This window comes from Pelodiscus sinensis, chromosome 11, assembly GCF_049634645.1.
Source record: "Pelodiscus sinensis isolate JC-2024 chromosome 11, ASM4963464v1, whole genome shotgun sequence".
NCBI lineage: Eukaryota > Metazoa > Chordata > Testudines > Trionychidae > Pelodiscus > Pelodiscus sinensis.
The window spans coordinates 39,365,753-39,393,056 of NC_134721.1; the positions used below are offsets into that span (position 1 = coordinate 39,365,753).

General features: G+C 40.1%; 2 protein-coding genes across 6 annotated transcripts in view; one reads left to right on the forward strand and one right to left on the reverse strand.

The window, feature by feature from the left end:
• CENPP (centromere protein P) overlaps nucleotides 1-27,304 on the forward strand; it is a 296,833-nt gene that overhangs the window by 202,670 nt on the left and 66,859 nt on the right. The gene's annotated exons all lie outside the window — the stretch shown is intronic.
• The window catches only part of ECM2 (extracellular matrix protein 2), a 42,914-nt gene continuing 15,733 nt past the window's right edge, over nucleotides 124-27,304 (reverse strand). For 2 of the 3 annotated variants that reach the window (XM_075939709.1, XM_006127554.4), the window contains exons 3-10: nucleotides 21,567-21,755; nucleotides 17,810-18,388; nucleotides 17,172-17,287; nucleotides 13,610-13,745; nucleotides 9,712-9,869; nucleotides 7,840-7,979; nucleotides 3,612-3,938; nucleotides 124-2,581 (exon numbers count right to left, since the gene is read on the reverse strand). In XM_075939709.1, the coding sequence (XP_075795824.1) occupies nucleotides 2,371-2,581; nucleotides 3,612-3,938; nucleotides 7,840-7,979; nucleotides 9,712-9,869; nucleotides 13,610-13,745; nucleotides 17,172-17,287; nucleotides 17,810-18,388; nucleotides 21,567-21,755 (1,856 nt within the window). In that variant the 3' untranslated portion in view covers nucleotides 124-2,370. The remainder of the gene's footprint in view (nucleotides 2,582-3,611; nucleotides 3,939-7,839; nucleotides 7,980-9,711; nucleotides 9,870-13,609; nucleotides 13,746-17,171; nucleotides 17,288-17,809; nucleotides 18,389-21,566; nucleotides 21,756-27,304) is intronic. The other variant, XM_075939710.1, reaches the window with a different exon arrangement.

Consider the following 27,304-nt stretch of genomic DNA (forward strand, 5'->3'; position numbering starts at 1 on the left):
TCCTCCTCCCCCAAAAAATTAGATTTAAAAAAGAAAATATCTGAAAATGCAGTTTGTCATTTACACAATATTCTGTTCAAAAATGTATTAGATGCCACTGAGAAATATAAAGGATTCAATGCATAGAAAAGCAAAATATTTTAATAATTAAATAAAGCTTTGAAAAGTAGAACATTTGAAAACATATAAAAAAGTTACTTTGTATGTCATACCTGTATGACCAAACTTAACCAAGCAACATTACCAAAACAATTATTACAAAAAGGCTGCATATTATGCCATTTTTTACAAGCAATGGCCTATTATACCATTTTTTACAATACATCATTTGGTTTGCATTCAGGCAAAATTTCTCTATGCATCATATATATCATTTAATATTATATAAGAAGAATGAAAAGTAAATTAACAGGATTCTATTATGTATATTTGAGTGCTTGTTTCATTTTAGAGAAAACCAAGCAATCCACCGTGTCTCTATGCACACTATGAATGCAGTATATTATAGTTATTGATACTAAGTTTAAAAACAAAAAACTCTTGATCTTTGACTCTGTTTCAGTATGAATTCAATATTTGTGTATATTACTTTGCATAGTGAATTTGCATATGTTCATCTGCATCACAAGATCTCATTGCAGAATTATTACCCCAAAAGGAAAGGGTAAAAATCTGAATGTGCACATGTAACTTGAAACTCTTGTGTGTGTTGCCAACTACAACTTAGAGGCAACCTTTGAATTAACCTGTTCTATCTTCTCTTTCATCTATTAAAAAAAAAAAGGTCATTCAGGATCAGTAATTTGTCTGATAAAACAGCGTGTCAGTTTCTTATACTATTCCTCAGAGGAGCTGAGCAATAGATTATTGAATAGTTTTCTATAATAATTTCCTACTGACATCATAAGAATAACCATAGTGGGTCAGACCACAGGTCTGTCTAGCCCAGTATCCTCCTGTCTTCAGACATTGGCCAATACCAGGTCCTTCAGGGGGAATAAATAGAACTGGAAATGAACTAATCATCAAGTGCATCCCCTGTTGCCCATTCCCACTTTCTGGCGAACAGAGGCTGGGGACACCATTCCTGCTCATCCTGGCTAGTAGCCATGGATGGACCTATCCTCCATGAAGTTATCTAGCTCTTTTTTGAACCTGTTAATATCTTACCCTTCTCAACATTCTCTGAGAAGATGTTCCGTAGGTTGTCTGTGCATTGTGGGATGAAATACTTCTTTTGTTTGTTTTACTGCCTATTAATTTCATTTGGTAACACCCTAGTTCTTGTGTTATGAGAGGGAGTAAATAATACTTCCTTATTTACTTTCTCCACAGCTGTCATGATTTTATAGACCTCTATAATATCCTCCCCTTAGTCCTCTCTTTTTCTAGCTGACATGCTATTAATAAAAAATATTATGCTGTCATCTGAAGAAGTGGGTTGTGCCCATGAAAGCTCATGATACAATTTACATGTTTTGTTAGTCTTTAAAGTGCTACTAGACTATTTGTTGTTTAAAATTTTCCTGTTACAGACTAACCTGGCTACCCCTCTGATGCTATTCATAGAACTTGGAAAATGTCTTGTTTAATTGCAAAAACAATGAATCATGTGGCTCCTTAAAGACTAGCAAAATGATTGAATGGGCTCCGTCCCATGCCCAAATAAATTTGTTATTCTTTAAGGTTCTCCTTGTTTTTTACTGAAACAGACTGACACAAGTATCCCTCTAAAACTTATTAAACTGCATATTTTTGTATGTGCATGTACCTTTAAAATCATAAACTCATCCAGCAGTCTTTAAATCGGGTGGGCAAGATACAGCCTATGGGCTGCATCTGGCCTGCCAAGCCATTTAATCTGGCTTGTGGCCTGCCTTACGGCACCCTGTCTCTGGGCCAATCAAGACCTTGGGGTGGTGCTGGAGGAATGTGGTACCAGAGGGAATTGCCAGGTGTTCAAAACAGTGGACAGTTCCCTCTAAGTATTGGTTGGGTGGAATGGTGAGGAGGGGAGACGTTGCGTGCTCCCTCACCACACAGGGGAGCGTGCAAAGTCTCCTCCCCCGCATATGTGGTGCCTAGAAAGAACCTCCTATTCCGTCTGAGGACCCACCCCTTCCAGGACCAGCCTGCAACCACTATCAACATTGGTGAAGTGGTCCCACTACAAAAATTATTGCCCATCCCTGCATTAGATGGTAAACTAAAATATCAACTGACACAGTTAGGAAAATAATAGTGTTGATTGTCATGGTAACAGTGCTAAGATATCTTTTAACTAGGAGATGAGCTAATCTGTGAATTGGAGAATAAATAATGATACTTAAGGTAAGAAAATATTTTTGTAATAAAAATGAAGGGTGTTTGTTATTTCATCTTCTGTGGTTTCAGAACAACACTGGAATAGGATCTTATGCAAGAAAATGCATATGGTGAGAGCTCTCTTGTATTAATATAATTGTTTTCAAGATGAAGATGTTCCAAATGTGAATCTTCAGCCTCCTCCTCCTCGGCACTGTCATCATCAACACTATCATGGTTGACAAAAGATCTGCAGATGCGTTCTGCAGGGACTGTCCTGTGAAATCATAGATCAATTTTGGTTTAGTTAGTAAAGCATATTAGTAAGCTCAATACAGTTCATTTTAGAGATGCTGATGACTAAGTTTTTATAAAAAAGATTTGGACTTGATCAGCAATTAAAAATAGTTAAGTAGTTATTAATTTTTATTTTTAGTTCTATACTGTAGAGATAACCCTTCAGTTTCTGAATGTATTAATAGATGTACACTGAGTGAAGTAGATATTTGTGATTGGTATATTTCAAACCAGGAGTTTACATCACCAATGATACTTTTAACAAGGTGTGAATGTTTCTTTTTGCATTGCTACCTTTTATTAAGAAATTCTCGGAATACATTAGTTATCAGATAAACTTTTGTCTTGACAACATGGGCAAGATTCTTGGCCCATCACGAAGCTGCTCTGCGGTGCTCAACATTGCAAGCCAGCTGAAAAGATGCTCTAAAGGAGCACTTGAGAGCTCTTCCGGAAAGGTGACAGAAAATTGGTGTAGATACTTCGAGATTATCTGTGTATCTTCTGCATAGGGAGTATGCCTGGGAAGAGATTTTCTGGGAAAGTGCTGCACTTTGGTGGCAAGAGCCTACTTGAGACAGCATAGATTAGACCAGTCCTTAAACTGCTACAAGTTATGTTGGCAAGTAATTCGGGCCTCGAGACAGCCGTAGAATCAGAAAAGCAGTAGAATGACTTAGAGCCACCTTTTCCCCTGCGTTCCTCTACTGTAGCTAGGGATTTGATCCCAAATCTTTAATAAGCTAAGTACTTTGAGAATACAGGTATCTCAAAGTTGTACACTTTTTAAAAACAGTATTGGGAGCTTTAAACCACACTTTTTTTTTGTATAGTGTTTTGGAAAATATTGCACTAGAGAATTCAGGATTCAGTACCTTTTAAAAAGGTTTACAGTGTATGGTTCATGAAAAATGTAGAGTAGGAAGCTAATATAATATTTTAAACCATCGTGCCTTATTTATTAAATCCCTTTTTATATTTTCATTTAACAAAGCAGAATTGATAAATACCGTATTTTGTTGTTGTTCAACCTCAGAAAACTTAATGCCTTCATATCTGTGATTCCAAATGGTACAAACTTTAATTCATTGTGATCCAAAAATAATTCTCTCAAAGACCGATAAGCTCCATAGAATGACAGTGGATCTATTCCATCGTTCTTAAGTTTGTTAAAAGAAAGGTAGAGGTATTCCAGCCCTGGCTTCATGTGACCAAACACGTATCCTGGTATTCTTTCAATTTGGTTTCCTATAAGTATGAGGTGAAGTAAAGATTTTGGCAGATAGGAGGGTACATGGTATAACTTATTGTAAGAAAGATCAATAGATTCCAAATTCCTGAATTAAAGGAAACAAAAAAGGGACATATTAATGATACATTATACCGTTTAGTTTACAATGGACTCCTCACAAAATAACATTCAGTTAGTGGCAAGAAGCTTAGCTGATTAAGTTTAGGAAAATCTTTTTTGTGACAGGGTTTGTTTTTTTTAATAGAAGGAAATTCATTGTATGGCATATGGACAGAAATAAAATTATTTCTGAAAAAAATCAGAGAAAAAGGTAGAAAAAGGTAGTGCAATATAGATTTGCAATAGACTAATATGCTATATTAGAAAACACAATTTTTTCTTTACTTTTAACAGCTCTTTTTGCATAGCTCTTATCCAGATGGTTTGTATTTTTTACCACTGTTGCTCATTGGCCAAAGGAGGCACTAAAATGGGCCTGATCCAATAACTATTAAACACATGAGTACACCCATTTGCTTCATTTAATTCAGTTTCTCATTGACACTGACATAAAGTTTGATTTTAAGTTTGTCTTCAGTGGAAATTCTTTTTATGAATAAGTGCTGCAGAATCAAACCTGAAGCTAAGTATCTTTTCATCAAAAAAATAATATCACCCAGTTATTGATAAAGTCTCTATGAATTGTCATGACCCTGTCTGTTAAATCTCTTCATTTTTCCTGTGATTTCAGTTTCTTTTTGAAAGTGAGGTAGGGATGCAGATAAACATCAATAGCAGCCCTGCTTCAGACAAAACTTTGTCAAGGATGAGGAGAGGAAACTTTTCTTTATCATTTTTATGTGGATTGATTGATTGTGGAATTCATTTTACCTCTGAACAAAATCCTTAACCTTGAGATCAGCATGGATAAAAATGTGGACTTTTAAAATTTTAATTTTTTTATTCGCATTAAGTACAGGTTTATTTTTTAAATAAAACTATTGAAAATTGAATTTGAAATTGATAACCAATGTTAACTATTAAATGTATGAAAAAGTGTTTTGTGCAGCTGGAAAGATTTTCTGTCTCCCTAAGAAATGTTGAACCAATAAAAGTCAACAAACATGCACAAGGGGGATTCAATGGATATAGTATACTTAGATTTCCAGAAAGCCTTTGACAAGGTCCCTTGCCAAAGGTTCTTAAGTAAAGTTGGCTGTCATGGGATAAGAGGGAAGGCCTCTCATGGACTGATAACTGGTTAAAAGGTAGGAAACAAAGGGTAAAAATAAATGATCAGTTTTCAGAATGGACAGAGGTAACTATTGGTGTTCCCCATGGGTACATACTTGGACCAATCCTATTCAACTTAGAGAAAGGGATAACAGTGAAGTGGCAAAATTTGCAGATGATACCAAACTGCTCAAGATAGTTAAGACCAAAGCAGACTGTGAAGAGCTTCAAAAAGATCTCTTCAAACGAAGTGACTGGGCACCAAAATGGCAAATGAAATTTAATGTTGATAAATGTAAAGTAATACACATTGAAAAAAAAAATCCCAAACACACATACAATACGAGGGGACTAATTTAGCAATAATTACTCGAGAGACATCTTGGAATCATTGTAGATAGTTCTCTGAAAATAGCCACTCAATGTGCAGTGGCAGTCAAAAGGCAAACAGAATATTAGAAATCATTTAAAAAGGGATAGAGAGTAAGACAGAAAATATCGTATTGCCTCTATATAAAACCATGGTATGCCCACATCTTGAATACTGCATACAGATGTGGTCACCTCATCTCAAAAAAGGTATCTTGGAATTGAAAAAGGTTCAGAAAAGGGCAACAAAAATGATTAGGGGTTCGTAACAAGTGCCATATGAAGAGAGATTTAAAAGACTTGGACTTTTCAGCTTAGAAAAGAGGAGACTAAGGGGGGGATATGATAGAGGTATATAAAATCATGACTGGTGTGAAAAAAGTGAATGAGGAAAATTATTTACTTGTTCTCATAATAAAAGAACTAGGAGTCACCAAATGAAATTAATAGGTAGCAGGTTTAAAAGAAACAAAAGGAAGTTTTTCTTCATGCAGTGAACAGTCAGATTGTGGAACTCCTTATCAGAGTATATTGTGAAAACCAGGACTTTAACAGGGTTCTAAAAAGTACTAGGAGGTTAGGTCTATCAATGGCTATTAGCTACGATGATTAGGAATGGTGTCCCTAGCCTCTGTTTGTCAGAGACTGGAAATGGGTGACAGGAGAGGGATCACATGATGCTTACCTGTTTTATTCACTCCCTCTGGGGCATCTGGTATTGGCAATTGTTGGAAGATAGGATACTGGGCTTAGATTGACCTTTGGTCTGACCCAATATGACTGTTCTTATGTTATTACTTCACCCATATATAAGCTATTAAAATAATTTACATTAATTTTTTAAAATATTGGGCAATAAGTTCACTACCAAGTGTTAAAGAAAGTCACATAGAGGATAGGGATGATAGCGAGTAGTCTATAGAAGTATCAACTACTCACTTCCTCTGCTCCCTCTCCCCCCGCCTTCTCTGCACGAGTCCCAGGGGGAGCTGCCCCCGCCCCCTATCCGGACAGGGGCTGCTGCCACCAAGCAGCCCCTGTTCATGGCAGCCCAGGCTGGGGCTGCTCTGTCACCATTCCCTGGCCACCACGAGCAGAGGGTGCGCCAATGTGAACAGGGGCTACAGGACTCAGTGTACACTCGAATGGAGCAGTCCTGCCTCACGCTAGTCCAGGATGCTGCAACTCTGTATTTTAAATGTAGTAAGAGCCCAGCAGCTCTTACTACATTTAAAATGCAAAGTTGCTGCGTGGGTGCCTCCCGGAGTCCTTGTTTGAGCTGGCTCCTGGAGCTACCTCTGCTGCTGCTGCTCTGCAGAGTGGTCCTTATGACTAAATGTGTAGGTGCTACAAATTGTATCAACTACACAATTAGCTTGATAACCACAATTTAACACCCTCAATCACAGAAATGGTAAAAGTCACTGTCTGAGCTCCTAGAACTAGAGTTTGTTTAAAAAACAAACCAGCTTCTGATGCGATAGACCCTTCTACAGATGGATGGAAAATACTTTCTTCGTTTCAGTTTGTACATCTAGTTGAGTTCAATGACTAATTGATTCCTACCCGCTTAAAAAGCAGGAAAGATGGATTTTCTCTTCCAATCTGTGAGCCAAAACTAGGTGTGGGAGGATGTGATTGATTAGTTCTAAAATTCTGAAGGACATGATGACTAGAAACAATCAGTTTACTTAATTATCTACATATAACATTTCTTTGTTTAGTAAATCAGTTATGCTTTTGAAATGTAAAAAAAGCATTTTGGTAAATATTTTTACCTTATTTATCCCTCACTTTTCATATAGTTTCATTTAATTAAAAAAGAAAAGGAAAATATGGGGTTTGCATTTTAATTGAATTTTAACTTCTAACCAAACAGAAATGGATACAAATCACAATTAAAAATTAATCGACTATTAAATAAGAAATGCAATATTTACTATTATCTAGAATAGTTAAAAATTAAAGCAAATCTGAATAAATATAAGGTAGCCTTCTTTAAAAAAACCTACTAAAAATGTAAAACATAATTATAGTTAGATTATTAAAATATCAGGGTTTCCTGATTGCTGATTTGAATCATGATTTAAAATTAGTGATTTAAAGAACTTTGTTTTAAATCCTGTCATCCTACTTAACATTTAATGAAATATTTGGTTGATTTGTGAATGGAACTAACCTATGATATCACAATGTTACTTTAAAAGTGATACTGTAGATTTTTTTTAATCTTTTTGATGGAAAGGTAACTGAATTTCTTAATATAAGGGTGTTATGGTATCAATGGATTTTTAAAACATCTTAGATTTTGTTTGAGATAAGAGGAACCTTGTTACATAATACAAATATTACTTTCACAGTAGAGTTTTCTAGCAGAACTACTTAACAAAACAATTGTTACTTACTCTTGATTGAGCCAAGCCAAAGGTGCTATCCTACTTTCTTCTAACTTGTTGTGTTTCAGCACAATGACGTTAATATTGCTGGTATGGTTGAAGCAAATTTCTGAAATTTCTTCAATTTGGTTATTTTCCAGATACAGTTCCTACAAGTACATTTGAAAAACATTATTTACATTTTTCCTGTTGTGATTTAAAAAAATAACCTTTTAAATATCATTGGCCACTCATATAAAACCGCTATTTTCCAGATATCAAAATAATTACCTGAACACATCTAGGTAGTAGTCTCGGTAGTAGTAATTGTGTGATTTGATTTTGAAAAGAAAAAGTAATATACTTTACATTTGTGAAATCATAAGTTACTTGAAAAGACAGTGATGAGTGTATGGGTGTATTGAATGCTTAGACTATTGCAACATAATTCATATTTTCAGTACACAAATGATAGGTTTGCTAAGAGAAAATAAAAATATGTATTTAGTACTGTATAGGAAAGGCATGACAAACTTCCTATAAGAATGAGGCAATTGTTGATGTCAACTGAGTTGGCCAAAACATAGGATTTCCAGTCACAGGAAATTTCACTATTTTAAAATAAGCTTTTTGTTCTGAATCAGAATGATACAGTTTTTTTCAAGTTTTCCCCAAATGGGAAATCCTCTCCCCCTACTTCCACCTCTTCCCCCACCCCTACCCCACAAAAAAAAAAAAAAGAGAGAGAGAGAGAGAAGAATGGGGGGGGAGGAGGAGGGAGAGATTTGATAATAGCCTTCAATGATCTGAAGGGGATTTCTAAAGAAGATGGGGCCAGGCTATTCTCAGTGATGGCAGATGAGAGAACAAGAAGCAATGGTGTCAAGTTCCAGTAGGTTGGAGATTAGGAAACACTACTTCATGGGAGAATAGTGAATCACTAGAATGGATTGCCTAGATAGATGATCCTTAGAGGTTTTTATGGCCAGACTTGACAAAACCCTGACTGGAATGATTTAGTTGGGGTTGTTCTTGCTTTGTGCAGGCAGTTGAACTAGATGACTTCCTGAGTGCTCTTTGAATGCTAATCATCTAGAATTTTAAGTGGAAAAAGATTGGGCTTAGAGGGCAGACTATGAGTAATAGATAGTAATAGAGAAATGGTGGAAGAAAAGACTGGAGTGAAGGAAGAGACGGTGGAACTAGATATAGCGGAAGAAATCTCTTACTGGATATTTTCAGTTTTGCTTTACAAAAAAAAAGTCAAGATCCTGGGTGGAGAATGCTGGAAGAAAGGACTACTTGAGGAGATGGTCAATTGCACAGAACAGTCTGGGAGAGAGAACAATTAAAAGCTGTTTTGAAAGAAGGGTAGAGGAGGAAGAGAAAATTAATTTAACATTCAGGAAACTAGTGTAATTGTGATATTTTTCCAGTACAGTTGAGAACAAAGGAATAGGCAGAAATACTGGATAGAGGTTGGAATCCAAGGAATTTGCAGAAGGAGAAAAGAAGTAGCTGAGAGCTGCATAAAAGTTGGAATGATCAGTAGCTGGGAGGCCACAAAAGGGTGAATTGTTGTGGTGTAAATTAAATGTTATTTGGTAGACTCAAAGGAAGAAGTTATGCTAGTTAGGTCAGCTTTTACTTTGTATCTCATGTTTTCTTATATTTTAAATGCATATTAGGGTGCCCAGAGATTTAGATGGAGGCCATTTGTGGTGGAGTTTGTATAAATAAAAAAGTAAATATCTAGCAATAGTGACTTTGCAACCAATGACAATATGTCTTGAAATAAACAAGATGTTAAAAGTATCATCTCTGCTTAACAGATATGGGAGTGTATATAACAGAAGAAAAGAAATACATCTGGAAAAATAAATACTTTTTGGTTTTTTTTACCTCAATAGACGTGGGAAGACCTTGGGGGACAGTTCTAAATTTATTTCTTCCAAGACGCAAATAAGACAGGCTTTTCAAAGGATGGAAAGCTAAAGGACTGACATTTGCTTCACTTAGCTTATTGCCTTCTAATTCCAGGGTCACCAAGTTCTTTAATTCTGTAGAAAATAAAATATTTGGTGGTAAATTTCAATTTCAGTAAAGTACCTCATGTCTTACTAAAACATGAAATAAGTTAACAGTTTTAACATTAAAATTATTTCAAAAGAATGGAAAACCACATATGCCTGATTTTTATACTCCCATTCATAGGTTGTAAAATTGTTTTATTTTCAATCTTTTGCAAAAAAAAAATCAGCGAATTACTGTACCATGCTCAAAAATTGAGCTGTCACTATACTGTAAATATAGTTAAACTATGAAAAATGCAACTGAAATGTCTTGCTAAAACATGTGTTTACAGCACATGTTGTAACTTTTATTGTCCACCATGAGACGTGTGCAATTTCCAGCATAGGATTATTGTTATTTTAATATTGTTTTTTCAGAATGGGAAAGTAAGATGTAGAGGGAGCTAATGGTAGTGAAAGCTCCTTAGTAATTGAATACATCAGTGTGTGACATAAGAGGATGCATAAAGCAATGTACTGGTTCTAATCTTCTGCAAAGACACCATAAGATCTGTAGGATTCTCTCACAGCTCTCTCATTCATGTGGTCATATTGTTGCATAAAAGCCTCTGCCTGAGCTATTACTTGATTTTACACATGGATTTTTCTGGAAATACACTGAACTGTAAGATCCTGCCAACACATGACTTAGAGACTAACAAAAACCTCCTTCTGACTGCATTGCTGGAGGGTGGGGAGGCAGTTGTCTTCTAAGTCACTTCCTTACTTTCAGCTGTATTGCCTTTTAAACGCTGCAACTCATTGTGATCTTTGTTAAACCTTGTAACTCTGTAATCTCTGTAAAACTTTGAACTCTCAGCAACTTTGGTTTATAAGTTAAGAAAATTACTGTAACTTGGTGATTGTTGAGCCTTGCAACTTTGTAATCTTTGTAACTCAGCCACTTTGCTTGTAACTTGCTCTAAACTGCATTCTTCCATGAGATATGAATGTGTGAGTGGAGACTGTGTGTTTGGGATTAGAAACTTCAAGGTTGAGCACGTGGAGCCAGGTGAAGGAGTCATCAGACCCAATAAGGAGACTGCTGCTCTTGTGGATCAAGGGAAGTCTCGGCGTGTTCCCTGGTGACGAATGTGGATGAGTCACAGGGGTGTACAGAGGCAATAAAAGGAGAGAGTATGTGGCAGAAACCCTTTTTCTGAGGTTGAAAAAGGGTTTCTGCCACATACTCTCTCCTTTTATTGCCTCTGTACACCCCTGTGACTCATCCACATTCGTCACCAGAAGCTCCTCTTTCTGCATCCAGTTTCTTTCCTGACCAGCCATCATCAGCAGACAGACCCTCCAGATATAATATGCCTTGGCTCCTTCTGCAACCCATATGCCTGTGAGAGTGCCTGAGGGCAGTGAATGTGAGTGAATGAATTAAGGGGTGAGAGAGGGAGATGGAGGGAGAGAGAGAGAGAGATGGTTCCCCTTTTAGTTTAAACCTTCTAGTGGCAGCTCTATCCTCTTTAGTTTAACCATATAGTGGAGTGTTAATTCCTCAATCAATAAACCCATACTATTGTGTCCCTGGGTGGTCTCCAGTGGGAATTTTTGGGGTAACATTAACTTGAACCTTTTCTAGGTTCAGAGGTCCCTCCCCTACTTCAGTGTGCTATATGTTTCAAAATCCCCATCAGGTATTCTGCATCTCCCTTCCTATGGAATGAACATAAGAATGGCCATACTGGGTCAGACCAAGGGTCCATATAGCCTAGTATCTTATCTTCTGACATTGGCCAATGCCAGGTGCCCCAGAAGGAATGAACAGAACAGGTAATCATCAAGTGACCCATTCCCAGCTTCTGAAAAACAGAGGCTAAGGACAGCATTCCTACCCTTCCTGGTTAATAACCATTGATGGAGCTATTCTCCTTGAATTTATTTAGTTCCTTTTTTAACCATTTGTTATGGTCTTCCCAACATCCTCTGGCAAGGAGTTCCACAGGTTGGTTGGTTGTTGTGTAAAGGAATATTTCCTTTTGTTTTAAATCTGCTACCTATTAATTTCATTTGGTGACTCCTAGTTCTTATGTTATCATTATCATCAACAACCATGGGCTCAACACCTATTGGTGTCTGATGCCTCCCTCACTATTTCCTTCCATCTTTCTCTGTCCAGTGCGGAGTGGCTTAGTTTCTTTAGACTAGCTCCGAACCAATCTACTATGTCATCTACCCATTCTCTGTGGGGTCTGTCTCTCCTATTTGGATCATCCATTATGCCAAATATCAGAGTCTTAACTTTTTGCTCCTCGTTCATTCTGCAGATATACCTGAATAGCTGTGACTTCCGTTGTATAACCTTCTGCAGTAGGTTCTCTTTTGGCTGTATCTTCCTATATAACTCCTCAATGGTGACCTTCTCCATCCATCCTAATTTCAGGATGTTTCTATAATTCCTCTCGAGCAGGTAAATAACTTTTCCTTTCTTACTCTTTATATACCACTCATGATTTTATAGAACCCTGTCATACCCCACCTTCCAGTCTCCTCTTTCCTAAGATAAAAAGTCCCAGTTTTATTTATTTCTCCTCATATGGCAGCCATTCCAAACCCCTAATCATTCTTGTTGCAGTTTTCTGAACTGTTTCCAATGCCAATATATCTTTTTTGAGATGAGTCGACCACATCTGCATGCAGTATTCAAGATGTGGGTGTACCATGGATTTATATAGTGGCAGTAAGATATTTTCTGTCTTATTCTCAATCTCTTTTCAATTTATTTCTAATATTGTTTGCTTTATTGACTGCTGCTGCACATTGAATGGATATTTTCAAAGAACTATCCATAGTGACTCCAAGATCTCTCTTGAGAGGTAATAGTTCATTTAATCCCTATTATTTTATACTTTAGTTGGAATGATGTTTTCCAACATGCTTTACTTTGCATTTATCAACATTAAAATTTATCTGCTACTTTGTGCCCAGTCACCTTGTTTTGTAAGATCGTTTTGAAGCTTTTCACAGTCAGCTGCAGATTTAACTATATTAACTATCTTGAGCAGTTTAGTATTGTCTGCAAATTTTGCCACCTCGCTGTTTACCCCTTTCTCCAGATCATTTATAAATATGTTGAATAGGATTGATCCAAGTACAGACCCCTGCAGGACACCATTAGTTACCTCTCTCCATTCTGAAAACTGACCATTTCTACCCTTTGTTTCCTACCTTTTAACCAGTTATCAGTCCCTGAGAGGCCTTCCCTCTTATCCCATGGCAGCTTACTTTCCTTTTGGGTTCCAGAACCAGTTGTTCCAAGAAACAGTCATTTAAGATGTCAAGAAACTTTATCTCTTTATCTCTTCCCGAGGTGACGTGTACCTAATCAATATGGGGAAAGTTGAAATTCCCCACTATTATTGAGGTTTTTTATTTTTATAGCCTTTCAAATCTCCCTCAGCATTTCACAATCACTGTCACTGTCCTAGTCAAATGGCAGGTAATATAGCCTTACTGCTATATTCATATTATTAGAGCATGGAATTTCTATCCAGAAAGATTCTATGGAACTTACACTCATGAGTGTAAAATGTAATATGTGTATAAGTCTTTGCAGGATAAGTCTTAAGTAACTCATATTGAACTTTAATTTTTTTGTTCTACAATGACAAATGAAAATTGGTCTAAAATTCTCCAGATGTTGCTTAATATGCAAGATCTCAAAATTCTATTCTGCATTTTGAGTTTCAAATCTCATTTCATTGACTCAATATACATACCTTGAAAACTGTCCTCGTCAATAGCATGGAGATAGTTTTCATTTATTTTAAGTTCTTCTAAAGCTGATGGTAATTCAGGAGGAATGTGTACTAGTGCGTTTCCATCCATATACAAACGTTTTAACTTTTTCAGGATCTTTATTTGGGAAGAAAATCAGAATTCAGTTAACAAAAAGTAAAATTATATTGTCAAATAACCTAAAATGGTAATTTCCATTTTATTAACCATTTAAATTTGTTGCTGTTGGTTGTGTTAGGTAAGTTTAGAACCCATGAAGAGCACCAGGTTGATAAACTTGACACCTGACTTTTACATACAGTACACTTCCAATAATCCGGCACCTTTGGGACCTAGGTGGTGCCGGATTATCGGATATGCCAGAATACCAGGAGATACTATAAGAGGGCATACTCCCAACCCAATCCCCCTCCCCACTTTATGCTTGGGTCCCGGAGCCACCGGTACAGTCACGTGTCTCCCTTCAGCTCTGGGGCACATGCGCTGAGCAGCCGGCTTTTCAGTGACATGGCTGGGACGCCGTGCACAACCCAATCCCCCTCCCCTCCCCTTCCCTTCCCCAGAGCCAAACACCTCTCCTCTCTGCTGTCACCCAATCCTCCTCCTCCCCCAATATTATGTCTGGGTCCCAAAGCAGCTGCCTGTGCTCAGCGGCCTGCTGCTAGCACATGCAGACTGGACACTGTGTGTGCTAGGGGCTGTGAGCATGCATGCGGCTCACAGTGGCCCGGCCGTGAGAGCGGCTGACCTGAGCAGTTCCGGGTTCCAGTTGATGCTGGACAATCAGGTGTGCCGGACAACTGGATGCCGGACTATTGGAATTTTACTGTACTCACAACAAGTAAAGACTGGGTAGCAGCAGCGGCTGATCACTGTTGTGGAATATCCAGCATTTTGATAAGAAAGCAATTCTGTCTCTTAAGTACTTGAACCATTGGTCTTTTTATATAAACTACCGCCGAGGGTGTCCATTGTGAGAATATGTTTTGTGATGTGGATATCTGTCATCCAAGAATTGGACTTAGCTCATAAACCTCTTTCATGTGAACCAGCCAACTGCCATCCCAGCCATATTGGCCCTTAATCCTGTTGTTATACTTTATCTTTTAGATACCTATACTCTTTTATAGTATTTTCATATTATGTTCTTAATCTACAATAGTCAATGTTTTTCTGTAAATTTCCTCTAGGACTACTCGTTCACTACAGTTCATTAGACTCTTTGGAGTAGGTGCAGAGGCACATGGCTTTTTCACAGGTTGAGAGTTAAAATAAGTTGCAAAACTTCAGTTTTCTATTTCATATAAAGGACTCTGTGTGTAAGCTCCTAAACTTCCCTTTCAGAAGTAACAGAAGTTGGCCTAATAAATTATATTATCTCATCCACATTGTGTCTCATACCTTATGTGTCAATCAGATACATTATATGGATATCTAAGGATTTACATTAGCATGATTGGAAATCCTTGATACCATTATGTATGGTAACACATACCCTGGCTGACATTAAACTTTGTCACATTCGTTATGGTGTGAGACTAAGGAGCAAAAGTCTTCTGCTAGCAAAAAAGTAAACATGACGGTAAATATTTCAATAGTTGGGGGAAATTTTCCACTGACAGGACACTGAAGGTGGTACAATTTTAAAAGAGCCCTTTTTTACTATGAGTTATGTTCCTTTTGTTCATTAGTTAATCAAAATGCCAAAAAATAAATGGAGGTGTGTTTTCCAAGCTTTTTAGTATGCTTTGTAAAATACAAGAACAAATACAAATATTTTGTAATAAAATGTAACTTTAAAAAAAAAAACCTCATAGAATAAAACAGGAGAAATGTAACTCTCACAATTTCATCATACCTTGCAGTTAAAATTCAACTACAGAGACAAGTGAAATGGTGAGGTCTGTAAAGCCACTGCTCAGTAGGGCATTTAAACCAATAAGGCCAATTATATATTTAAGCGCTTTGCTGGATTGATACCAGCCAGGGCTCAAATGCTTTTTGTGACTACAGCTTTCTGTCAGAACATGTTTATTATGGACAATCCATTCAGAACTAATAAATAATTCTGATAAATGTATGTTGCTAATAAATAAGTAACAGATATTTGATCTTTTGCAAAGTTAATCTCGGAAGACTGCTTGTGTGTCATATGTTCTGTATTTATCTTCCGTGATACTTTTGTTACCTAGGTAGTTTGTATGAAAACAGACTCTTGTTTTTATTAGTTTGCATATATCTGATAATTTGTTTTCCAACTTGTTCAGAGTATTAATGTTTTTGCAACCAAAAATTTAGGTTTATGGTTTGATTTTCATTCACTTAAACTAATCAAAATCATGTTTTCAAATTAATTTGTACTAAGGGGACAATGGCACTCTTTAGATTACCATAGATGTAAACTTATCATCATTATGAAAGCATCTTTAGGGGGCACAAAAGCATTAGTGTGGGAGAACTATTGTAATAGGAGAAATCATAAATTATTGTATAGTAAATGGCCCTGAACTTCTGAGGGCATTGATAATGGAATATAAAACATTTCCTTTTTAAATTGTTGGCTAGAAGTCTAGCTTAGATAGATATTTGACTGTTAGATGGCCTATGTGAAATGAACTGATGGTCACCATCCAGGTCCTAAATTGCTTGTCTTTGTAGAGCCTTAACTTAGGCTCCAGTCATCCGAAGAAGTGGGCTGTGCCCACAAAAGCTCATGATACCATCTACATGTTTTGTTAGTCTATAAAGTACTATCAGACCACTGGTTAGGTTTTTTAGGCGCATATATATATATATATATATATATATATATATATATATATATAGTCCCATTAACAGCAGTGGTATTCATGAGCTTAAAGTTAAACGCATACTGAAGTATTTTGCTTGATTGGGACCAAGATGACAGTCATAAAGAAAAACTTCAAACTGTGATGCCAATTCAGGCACCCTTGTTAGCAGGCTGATCAATTTCTAAAGAATGAATATTAGAGGTAGTCATTCCAAATTAGACAGTGAAGCACACTGATGGGGCAACTTATATATTTTTCTAAGGATAGAGAATTCATTGTGCAGAGTCATCCTTCAAAAGCTTCTCTTTCTATACTCTTTTCTTTAAAAGAGAGTCTAAATTCTCTGAGGCTTCTAAAAAGGATGCAAAAAGCATGTTATGATGATGGAAAATCTATTATTGAAAATTTTCAAAACTGAAGATGATGGAAAATCTATTATTGAAAATTTTCAAAAATACTTGAAAATATGAATAATAGAATTATTATTCAGTAAACATGAAATAGTATTCAACCAACTATATAACTGGCTGAAAACTGCAAAAAAGCTTGGTTGAAAACTGCAAAATTTGATTAGTCATATTTATTACATAGAGAGAGATCCGTAGCTAATGCAAATTCTCATAACTCCATTGACTCCTGCCCAGCTGCAATAATTTATATTGGCTGATTATTTTCCCTCTAGAGTATTCAGTCAGATCTACTTCAAGCATAAATCAGTGACAGAGATGTTAGAAAGAGTATGTTTGCTTACTTTGAATGCTTGTGGACCTATGCCTGGAGAAGTAATATTATTTTTATTAAGATCAAGCCTTTCCAAATTAGGAATCCCATTGAAAGCTTCATCTGGAATGGAAGCGATGTTATTCCCTAGGACAGATAGTTAAAATATACATATACATATATTTTAATATTGTGTTGCAACTTATATGGTTTGAATCAGGTAACTAGATACTTACTGTACAAGTAAAAATGTATTTAGGGAAATAAAGTCAACTCTATGTCTTTGTTTCTCAACACTAGTAACTTCTAATTTTTGAAAAACAAGTTAGATTGCAGCAACACAGCACTTACATATTTTATTAGATTACCCAATATCTAAAATTACTATAATTATGAAACCATGTTTAGGAATGGAAAAGCAGTAATGCTGGAGAACTAATGGGCCTGAACATCTTTGGGCACTGACAGTGGCAAATGAAGCTTTTCACTCTAGGTTGTTGCTTCTTTCTCAGACTTAGTTGTTAAATGCTTTTAAATTTTTCTGTGATAAGAAACTAGAGATATAAAGCATTTTACATGATGATTTGCTAACATTAAAATTGTGGGGTTTGGAGAGGGCTAAACTTTAACTGGTGGAAAAAATAATACAAAGCAAACTTATTTTCTTACCTTCAAGCTCTAAGCTTGTTATCTCTGGATCTGTAATTGGTGGTATTTGTGTAAGCTTGGCATTAATGCAGCTTACTGTGGTGTCAGAGATTGAACATCCAGTTGGCAAAGGAGGAATTTCTGCAGGAGGAACAGGAATTGGGAATTGAGGGGAAATTCTGAAAACATCGCCTCGTAAAATATGTTCATCCTCTTCCTCATCTTGTTCTTCACTTTCTCTTTCTTGCTCATTTTCTTTTCTCTTTTCTTCTTCCTTTTCAATTTGTAACTCTTCCTCTTCATAGGCTCTTCTTTTTTCTTCTTCTCTCCTGCTTATTTCCTCCTCTGCTTTTTGATGTCCATCATGGTCTTGCCTTTTTTTCTCATCCTTAATTTTCTTTTCTTTTCTCTTCCTGTTCTCATCATCCTTTTCGTAAATTTCCTTTTCTCGCCTTTCAGATTCTTCCTTCTCTCGTCTGAGTAACTCATCCATTTCAGCCTGAGTATGCAGTGGTTGCAACAGCCCTGGGTTACTAGGATCATTTGGTTCTGGAGAAGCACCAGAAATTTCAGGTGTGTCATCCAGTGAAATATTTAATACTAAAAATGAGGGTGACCACAGTAAAGAAAATGCAGAAAAGAAAGAGAATGGTAGCATAAGAGGAAATGCAAATGAAATAGTGTTAATAACCGTTATCCATCCCCTTCCCCCAACATTATAAATATTTGGCTTATAGAAGAATAAATTCTCACTGAGAATGTGATTTTAAAGAACAAAAATATCTTTTTTACTTATTTTAATTATGGTACATTTAGGGATGTTAAATAGTTAAATAGTGTAACCATTTAAACCAGGGTTGGTAAAGAATTGTTAATGGGAGGCCACTCCAAAATTTTGGTAAGTGACCACACTTCTATGGAGGGAGTGTGGGGTCTGGGATGGCAGATGGGGTGCAGAACGGAGCTTAGGATAGAGGACTGGGTGTAGGAGGGAGTGTGGGGTCTGAGAGAGAGTTTGGGTGAAGGAAGAGTTTATGATTTGGGGCAGAGACTTGGGGTGCAGGGTCCAGGAGCGAGTATGGGTACAGGAGAGGATTCTGGCCTGGGGGAAGGGGTTTAGGCAGGATCTGGGAGGGAGTTGTGACCTGGGGAAAGAGGGTGCAGAGGATTTGAGTGGTGACCCGAGGCAGAGGAATGAAGTGCAAGGTCTGGGAGGGGGGTATTGGGAGCAAGAGATGATTCTGGCCTAGGGGAAAGGTATAGGAGGGGCTACATGGTTGGGCAGGGAGTTGTGACCCAGAGGAGGTGGGGAGAGGGTAAACAGAGGGTTTGCATGGTGACCCAGGGCGGGGGTGGTGGTGGCCTGGGACTGGAAATTGCGGGGAGAGGAGTGGAGTGCCAGAGTCATGCTCTGGCTGGGAGGCGCTTACCTAAGCAGCTCCCAGCCAGCAGCTCTGCAGGAACCTGAGACAGGCTCCATGCATGTGTGCCGGGCTGGTTGCTCCATGTGGCTCTGCTCCAGCACGGGGAGGGGAGAGTGAGGAAGCAGCAGAGCAGGTAGCAGGCGGGACCCAGTGTATGTCGGGAAGTGTATAAGATGTATACAGCAGAGCCCACAGTGTGTAACCTTGTAACCGCTAAGATTTTTAACTGTTACACAGTTACCTAATTAACCACTTTTTAACATTCTAAATACACTGCACATTTGTTATACCAAAATGTTCAATACTTGTTTTGTGGTCCCTGATGAATGTCTCATATGTCAGCATATTATACCTTTATGAGGCAATATTAATATTAAAATCATTATGCAAATCCAGCATCAGAAAAATTTTACTGAACACAGCTGGTCAGTGGAGAATCCAGATTTTAAGTGAGTATGATGGTCAATGGTTAAGCCTTTACAGCAGCTGCTACATAGAATAGTGTACAAATGTCAAATAGGAACACATCAAAGCAGTCCTAAACGAATTTAAAATAGGTTTTATTTGGTGGTCCATTTTTTAACTGTTGCAATTGTTAAAGTTGTGTGTCCTGGCACAGGCTCCCAAACAGAAAAATGTGCGCCTAGAGATGAAGAAGGAGGGTTATAGTAACAGTTGGTTCCCAGAACCCTTTCTCCACTTGGGGAGCAGCATGTAGCTGATACAGCCCTTGTTAAAGCTGGCTGGTAAGGGGAGGTCGATTAGAGAGATGTTCTTCCATGTTCCTATGAAGTTTAGAGCCATGGTAGAAAGATTGCGGTGCAGTTTGTGCACATACTTATTCATGTGCTCATGCACACTATGCCTATTTGAATAAATCAAATTATTTGTTGCTCTTTTTCAATCTTTCTACAAGATTTACAAAGAACTTTCCACCCATGCTCAACACAGCAGAGATACAGGAAGAAAAAATATCACAAAAATACAAAAATTAAATGGTGTGCATTCTTCAGGGATAAATAATACTTTTATCTACACAAATGTCACCCATCCATTTTGCTTCCTTTCTTTTCATCACTTCAGACCACATGATGGGGGGCTTTTCTTGCTGAAATTCTTCCTTGTTAACTGCTTCATTTGGTCAACCTGAGCCAGTACATATATTTTTATGCTTACCACCCATTGTATTTTTATGGGTTCCCTCTGCCAAAGGAAGGGCAGACTCAATTCCATTTATGACTTTTTGAGTATTTATTTTAAAATAGAATTCTAGGAATAATATGAAATGAATGTTTCTCAGAATAATAGTTTTAAAATTGTATATCTTCTTTATAAGACAATATTTACTGAATCTTGGAAACTTGTTTTATTAGACTACTTTAACTGGTATTCAGAGCATCTTTGTCATTTTATTACTTTAAAGTCTAATAAGAAGTGTACTTGATACCTGGATTTCTAAATGCACAACCAGGCTCTCCAATATCAAATACAACTGCAAAAGGAGTGTTAGGGACTGAACCCGGTAGGTAGGGATGTTCATTTTATAGGTTGTGTATGCAGATTTAATAAATGATTAACAGAGGTTTTAATAAATGATTGATCAGTTGTCATAGATTAAGAGTCCAGTAGATTAATAGATGTCTTGTAATTGCTACTTTTTATTTCCTTCTTCTAATATGCTTATTACAATCAATAACACATACTTTTCATGTCTAATGTGCATTTATATAATCTCCTAATCATTTATAAACACTTTATAAATGGAACCTTATTTCTTTTTGGTATGTACTGTAAAGGAGGAAAGTTTGTGCTTTTATTTCACTAGCTGAAAAAGCAAGGAGATAAGTAAGGGGAAGAGAAAACAGAAAAGGAAAAAAATCAGTAGAAAATATGTGGATCATGAACCTTTTCCCACTTCAGGCATATCATATTTCTGTTTGGGAGCAACATACAATTTTGCAGAACTTATTAATTTTATTGTGGAACAATGTTTGCTGATTCTGTAAACTAAAAAATTATCTATATTGCTGCTGTTATTGCGCCTTTTCTACTTTCAATATTTAAAAGAAATTGTTTATTTCAAAGATTCCAAGGCCAGGAGGGACCATTTTGATATCTATTCTGAACTCCTGATAATACAGATCATAGAATTTCCTCAAAACAATATCTTTTAGAAAAATAGTTAAATGTTAAATACAATTAATAATTTATGACATTTTATTAAATAGGTTATAACACTTGCATTTTGCCTTTAATGTTTTGTTTTTGGTAGCTTTAAAATAGTTTTAAATTATTGTAAAAATAACAAATGGAAAATTAAATGATGGATAAGAAGATAGAATGGTATACCATACCAATGTCAGAGCAAACTGGGCAGCACTCTCCTTCAGGTATTACAATTCTGCGACATGTCAGAGGAAGGCATGTAGTTTCATCACAAATCACTTTTCCTTTTGAACAGAGACATGTAATGCAGGGTTTGGGGGACCACACCGCTTTATCATACATAATCATCCCATTAGCTGTACAGTGCCCTTTCTTTCCTAATAGAAGAAAAAAAGAATTATGTCAAAAGTAAGAGATGAATTAAATAATAATTTGTTGATTGCTTAAATTGAAATAAACATTATAAAGTTTCATTGTTTAGACTTTGATATACTTGATGTTTATAGTAAATTGGTTGGGAAAGCCAGAGAAATATGGTTAATGTTAAGGGCAAATATTTCACTTTACTGCATCTTAGTAGACACTGTTAATCTAATTAGTGTTTCAGGTAGTAAGTGCTTTTATTGCTCTTAATCTAGCAATGAATTACTTGTCTACAGAATCTATTTATGTAGGAGAGCTTTAGTTTTGTGCTTGAGTACAGTATGAAGGAAGTATTTTTACATATGGGCATTGTTCTCATCTATAAAATTTGCACAAGACATTTTTAATATAATAGGAATATTTTTAAAATGTAGATAGAGTACTTCAGCTTACAATTTCAATCTGCCTCAGAGAGTAGATGAGTTAGTCTGTATGGGTACGTCTACACTACAACGTTAATTCGAACTAACTTAGTTCGAATTGGTTAATTCGAACTAAGCTAATTCGAACTAACGGATCTAGACTAAAAAACTAGTTCGAATTAGCGTTTTGCTAATTCGAACTAGCATGTCCACACATAGTAGACCCTGAACTGGGCTTAAGGATGGCCGGAAGCAGTGCCGGCAGGGCATCAGAGGAGGACTTAGAGCGTGGAGATGCTGCCTCAGGCTAGCCCAGGGCTGCGCTTAAAGGGACCCGACCCCCACCCCGGACAGACAGTTCTCAGGGGTGCCCCGCTTGCAAAGCAGTCCTGGCTTGGAGTGCCCGGACTACCCACACTGGGCACATCACACCACTCGGCCATCAGCCCGGATGCACTTGCCGCAGGCTGCCATCTGGGGAGAGGGGGCAATTGGGAGGCTGCAGGAGAGCTTCCACCCCCAGAAGCCCGCAGAGCCAGCCCAGTCCTCCCCATCGGGGGCTCGTGCCCCATTCCTCCCTCACCTCCTTCCACTTACCCTTCCCTAGCCCCTCTTCTTGATGTACAAAATAAAGGACACGTGTGTTCAAAAATAGAAACTCTGTTTATTTAACAAAACTCAGGGAAACTGGGAAAAGGAGGTGGGAGGGGAAGAGAGAGGGTGGGAGAGGGGAGGGGGAAAACTGGGAGGAGGGAGCTGAAAGGGGGAAGCAAGGGAAAGGAGGGGGTGGGGAAACTGAAGGATCAGGGGTGGGGGGTCTCGCTGGGCCAACCGCCTCCCAGCACGGCGAGGGAGGGGGCCTCGGTGTCCCCGGGGGGGATGGGGTGGAGGGTGCGGAGGTTGAGGTGGGGGGTGTGGACACTGAGGAAGAGGTTGTGGGGGTTGAGGAGGGAGAGGTGGGAGGGGGAGCAGGAGTGGGAGGAGGGACAGCAGTTGGGGGGGCAGCAGGTGCAGGACCAGCACGGGGCACCATGCTCTGCAGCAGGAGCTGCAGGTTGGTGCTCAGCCCTCGGAGCTCAGCCAGCAGCTCGTGGCGGACCTGCAGGTCTTCCCTCATCCAGGCCTGTAGTGTGCGGTACACGGCTCGCAGGGCCCCCAGTTGCTGGTCCCGGTACTCCTGCTCCGTGCTGGCGGTCCGGAGCAGGCCGCGGGTGCGGGAGCATGTCCCGGGCGGGGTGGTGCGCCCTGCACGAGCAGCTGGTGCAGCTGTAGAGAAAAGAGAAGTGGTCAGTTCTCCCTGGGGACGCAGAGGATGATGCCCAGCCCCCTCCCCAACTCCGCAACGTGAGGGTGACCATGTTCTGCACCGTCACAGCCTCTGTGCTTGTACAGAGGCCATGGTCAGGATGTCTGGCTCTCCCCGGGACTGGGAGCTGCCCCAAGACCGCACCCATGTACCTGTGCCATGTATAGTGTGGCTGGGGCGGCGGGGGAAAGGGGAGATGTCCCCTGCCTCCGTGTAGAGGGGACATGTGAAGGGAAATCATCCTGCTGGGTCCTGCCCCGGGGTCGGGAGCATGTCACGTCTCTTTGCACAAGCATGTGCCTATTGGGCCATGGCCCCTGGGTGTCACGCAGCTGGAGCCACCTGCCCAAGGGTGGCATGGCACGTGCTCGCACGTGCACAGGTGTCTGCGTGATCCGTGGAAGGCATGGCCCACGCGCGCAGTCTCTGGTCTCCCTCCCACCTCCCCCCCGCCCCCCGAACTACTTAATTCAAACTGCTTACCCGGTACGGTCTCCCTGGATGACCCTGCTGGAACAGCTAGCGGTGGCCCCTCTGGTGCGCCCAGGTCAGGGCCCTCTGGTCCCGGCTCGATGTCCCCCGGGCTGGCACGGACCACCCTGCCCCCCAATAGTTGGTGGAGGGCAGCGAAGTAGGGGCAGGTGGCAGCCCCTGCAGCGGCGCTGCCCTTTGTGGCCCTGGCGTACCCCTGCCGCAGCTGTTTCACCTTAATGCGCACCTGCTCCTGGGTGCGCCTGTGTCCCCTGCTGGCCATGGCGGCTGCTATGTGACCATAGACAGCCGCATTCCTCCTCCTAGTGCGGAGATCATGGACATTGGGGGCCTGCCCCCAAACCTCAATGAGGTTCATGACCTCCGCACTAGACCAGGAGGCCGCGCGCCGTCTACGGCCCCTGGGTGCTTGGGGACTGGGCAGGGGACGGCTCGCTGCCACTGGCTGCCTGGCTCATCATGCAGCCACTGGCTCAGGGGCAGAGACTGCTGGCAGGGCTGGCTGACTCTAGTGCCGTCTGGCCAGAGTCTACCCCTTTAAGGGCCCGGGGCTGGGGGAGAGGAGAAGAGTTTTCCTGGTTGTGCCCAGAGAGGCCACCAGGGGGAACCTGCGAAGGGCTAGCCTCCCACTAGTTCGAACTAAAGGGCTACACAGCCCTTAGTTCGAACTAGTAAGTTCGAACTAGGCTTAATCCTCGTAAAATGAGGTTTACCTAGTTCTAACTAAGTGCTCCGTTAGTTCGAACTTAATTCGAACTAACGGAGCGCTAGTGTAGCGCCTATGAAAGTTAGTTTGAACTAACGTCCGTTAGTTCGAACTAACTTTGTAGTGTAGACATACCCTATCTGCTTAAAAAAAAGTCCCATGGCACATTAGAGACTAACAGATGTATTAGGCTTTCGTGGGTAAAAACCACTTCATCAGATGAATTGGACTAGAAATTACAGAGGCGTGGGTATATATATGAGAAAAGAAAAAAGTTACTTATCGAGTGTGGGACCAGTGTAAATGAGGCCAATTAAGGCAGGGTGGATGTGGCTCATGCTGCAGTTGATGAGAAGGTGTGAATACCCAGAGAAGGAAAATTGCCTTTGTAGTGAGATAAATTCTTACTCAGTCCTAACTGGATGGTATTGAATTTGCAAATTAATTGCAGTTTTACTGTTTCCCTTTGTAGAAGGATGGTAATTTTTAAATCCACTAAGTACAGGGAGGTTAAAGTTTTCTCCTACAGGTTTATAAATGTTACTTTTCTTGATGTCTGATTTATGTCCATTTATCTTTTGGTGCACATTGTCCAGTTTGGCCAATATACATGGCAGAGGGGCATTGCTGGTACTTGATGGCATATATTACATTAGTGGATGTGCAAGTGGATGAGCCCCTGATAGTATGACTTATATCAGGGGTGGGCAAAAGGGACAGGGAAGTGCGCAAAGTCTCCTCTCCCCATCGCAGGCATGCGGCACCAGAGGAAACCACACACCCCCGATGTGCGGGGAGACTTCACACACTCCCCCTGCCTCCAGACCAATCAGGGTTTGGAGGTGGGGGAGTGCATGAAATTTCTCATTACCCACCCCACTCTGCCAGGAGGGAACTGTGCGTCCCTGACAGGATGGGGAAGGGGAAGAAAGATTTTGCGCACTCCCCTGCCCCCAGTTCCTGATTGGCTTGGGGAAGCACACTGTTTCCTCCTTTCCCCCCCCCCCCCCCGCCACCAGGGGCACGTGGCTCCAGAGGGAATCACGTACCCAGAGCAGGGTAGGGGAGCCCGCCCCCAAGCCCTTCCCAGTGACTGGGAAGTGTGGGGAGGGGTCTCCCAAACTAAGGGGAAAGCCTCTCTTCAGTTCCTTCCTGATGCTGCTTTTCTTTCGCTTTCTCTCCCTCTGATTGGCCTGGGGATGGAGGGAGCGCAGGAAGTCTCCTCCCACCACCAAGGGTGCGGCACCTAGAGGAAACTGCCAGCTGTTCAAAACATTGCGTGCCCCTGGCAGGGTGGAGGACAAAGACTTCTTATGCTCCCCCGCCCCCAGGCAAATCGGAGTCTGTGGATGGGGAAGCACTCAAAGCCTCCTGGCCCTGCCCCTTCCGCCCAAGGCGCTGCCTCTTCTGCGGCAGCCTGCAACCATTTCTGAAATTCCTAAAGTGGCCCCCCTTCAAAAATTATGGTTAGGTCTTGTGACAATGTCGCTTGTATAGATATACACATCTAATCCTTGCCCATTGACAACAGTGGGATCAGGGTTTAGTGTTAATTAAAACAAGCCTGATGGACAGCTGTGAACAAAAATTGTCTGTCTAGAGAATGGTTCAAATATGACCAGAATCTATTAGGGATGTAATAGTGTAGCCAGTTAAATGATTAACTGATAAGTGGATGCTTATTGGTTAACCCATTCCCCTGCCATCCTGTGGCTCTGCATTGAAAATATTTTGGGAGCCAATGCACAAGCACATTGGCTCAGTCCTGGCTTGTGCCAGGTCTGACAGCTACCCCTGCTGCAGAGCCGCAGCGGGAATAGGTGCTGGATCTGGTGTGCACCAGCTCTCAAGCTCTTAAATGCAGAGCTGCTTATCAGTTAATCATGTAGCCAACAAAATTGTCAGCTACGCGATTAGCGAATTACATGCTTCATAACATCCCTAGAATCTATGAGGTGCTCTCACTTAGAGATGTTAAAATGTGTTTATTTTTGTAAACTTGTAACCGCTGAAAATTACATGTTTACATGCAGTGGGGAGGGGAGGCGGGAGCTAAAAGCCAGCTTCCTGCAAACACCAGCTCCCACCTGCCCATGGCAGGCAGGTGGCTCCCTATGAATGCTAGCTCCTGCCTGGCCCCCACCACCGCGTTGTGCTGCCTCTGTGAGAGCCGCAGAGCAGGAGAGGTCAGGTGGCTCCATGGGAGCTGACACATGCAAGAAGCCAGTTTAAAAGCTGGCTCCTCGTGCATACCAGCTCCTGCTTGCGCCCCTGCACAGCTACCTTTTAAGCTGGCTTCCCAAGAGCACTAGCTCCTTCCTCTCCTCTTTGCCCCTACATTTTTGCCTTTGATGCAGAGTCTACAGTCTGGGTGTGGAGGAGAGCTGCATGTAACCATGAGGATTAACCGACGAGCACAGGCTCCTTGGTTAACCAGGTACTCGAGTACTTGCTCACTTTCCTGCTCTCGCTTTGAGACCTCAGTCTTGACCTGGAACGTTCATTAAGGTGGGAGATGGGGAGGTACAGTTATTTATCTATGGCCTGTTCAATCTTTGGGCTCTGCTCTGCCTACAAAGGGAACAATTAGTGTTGATTCTGAAAATCGCTTTTACAATATGGACATCTGTTGGGAAC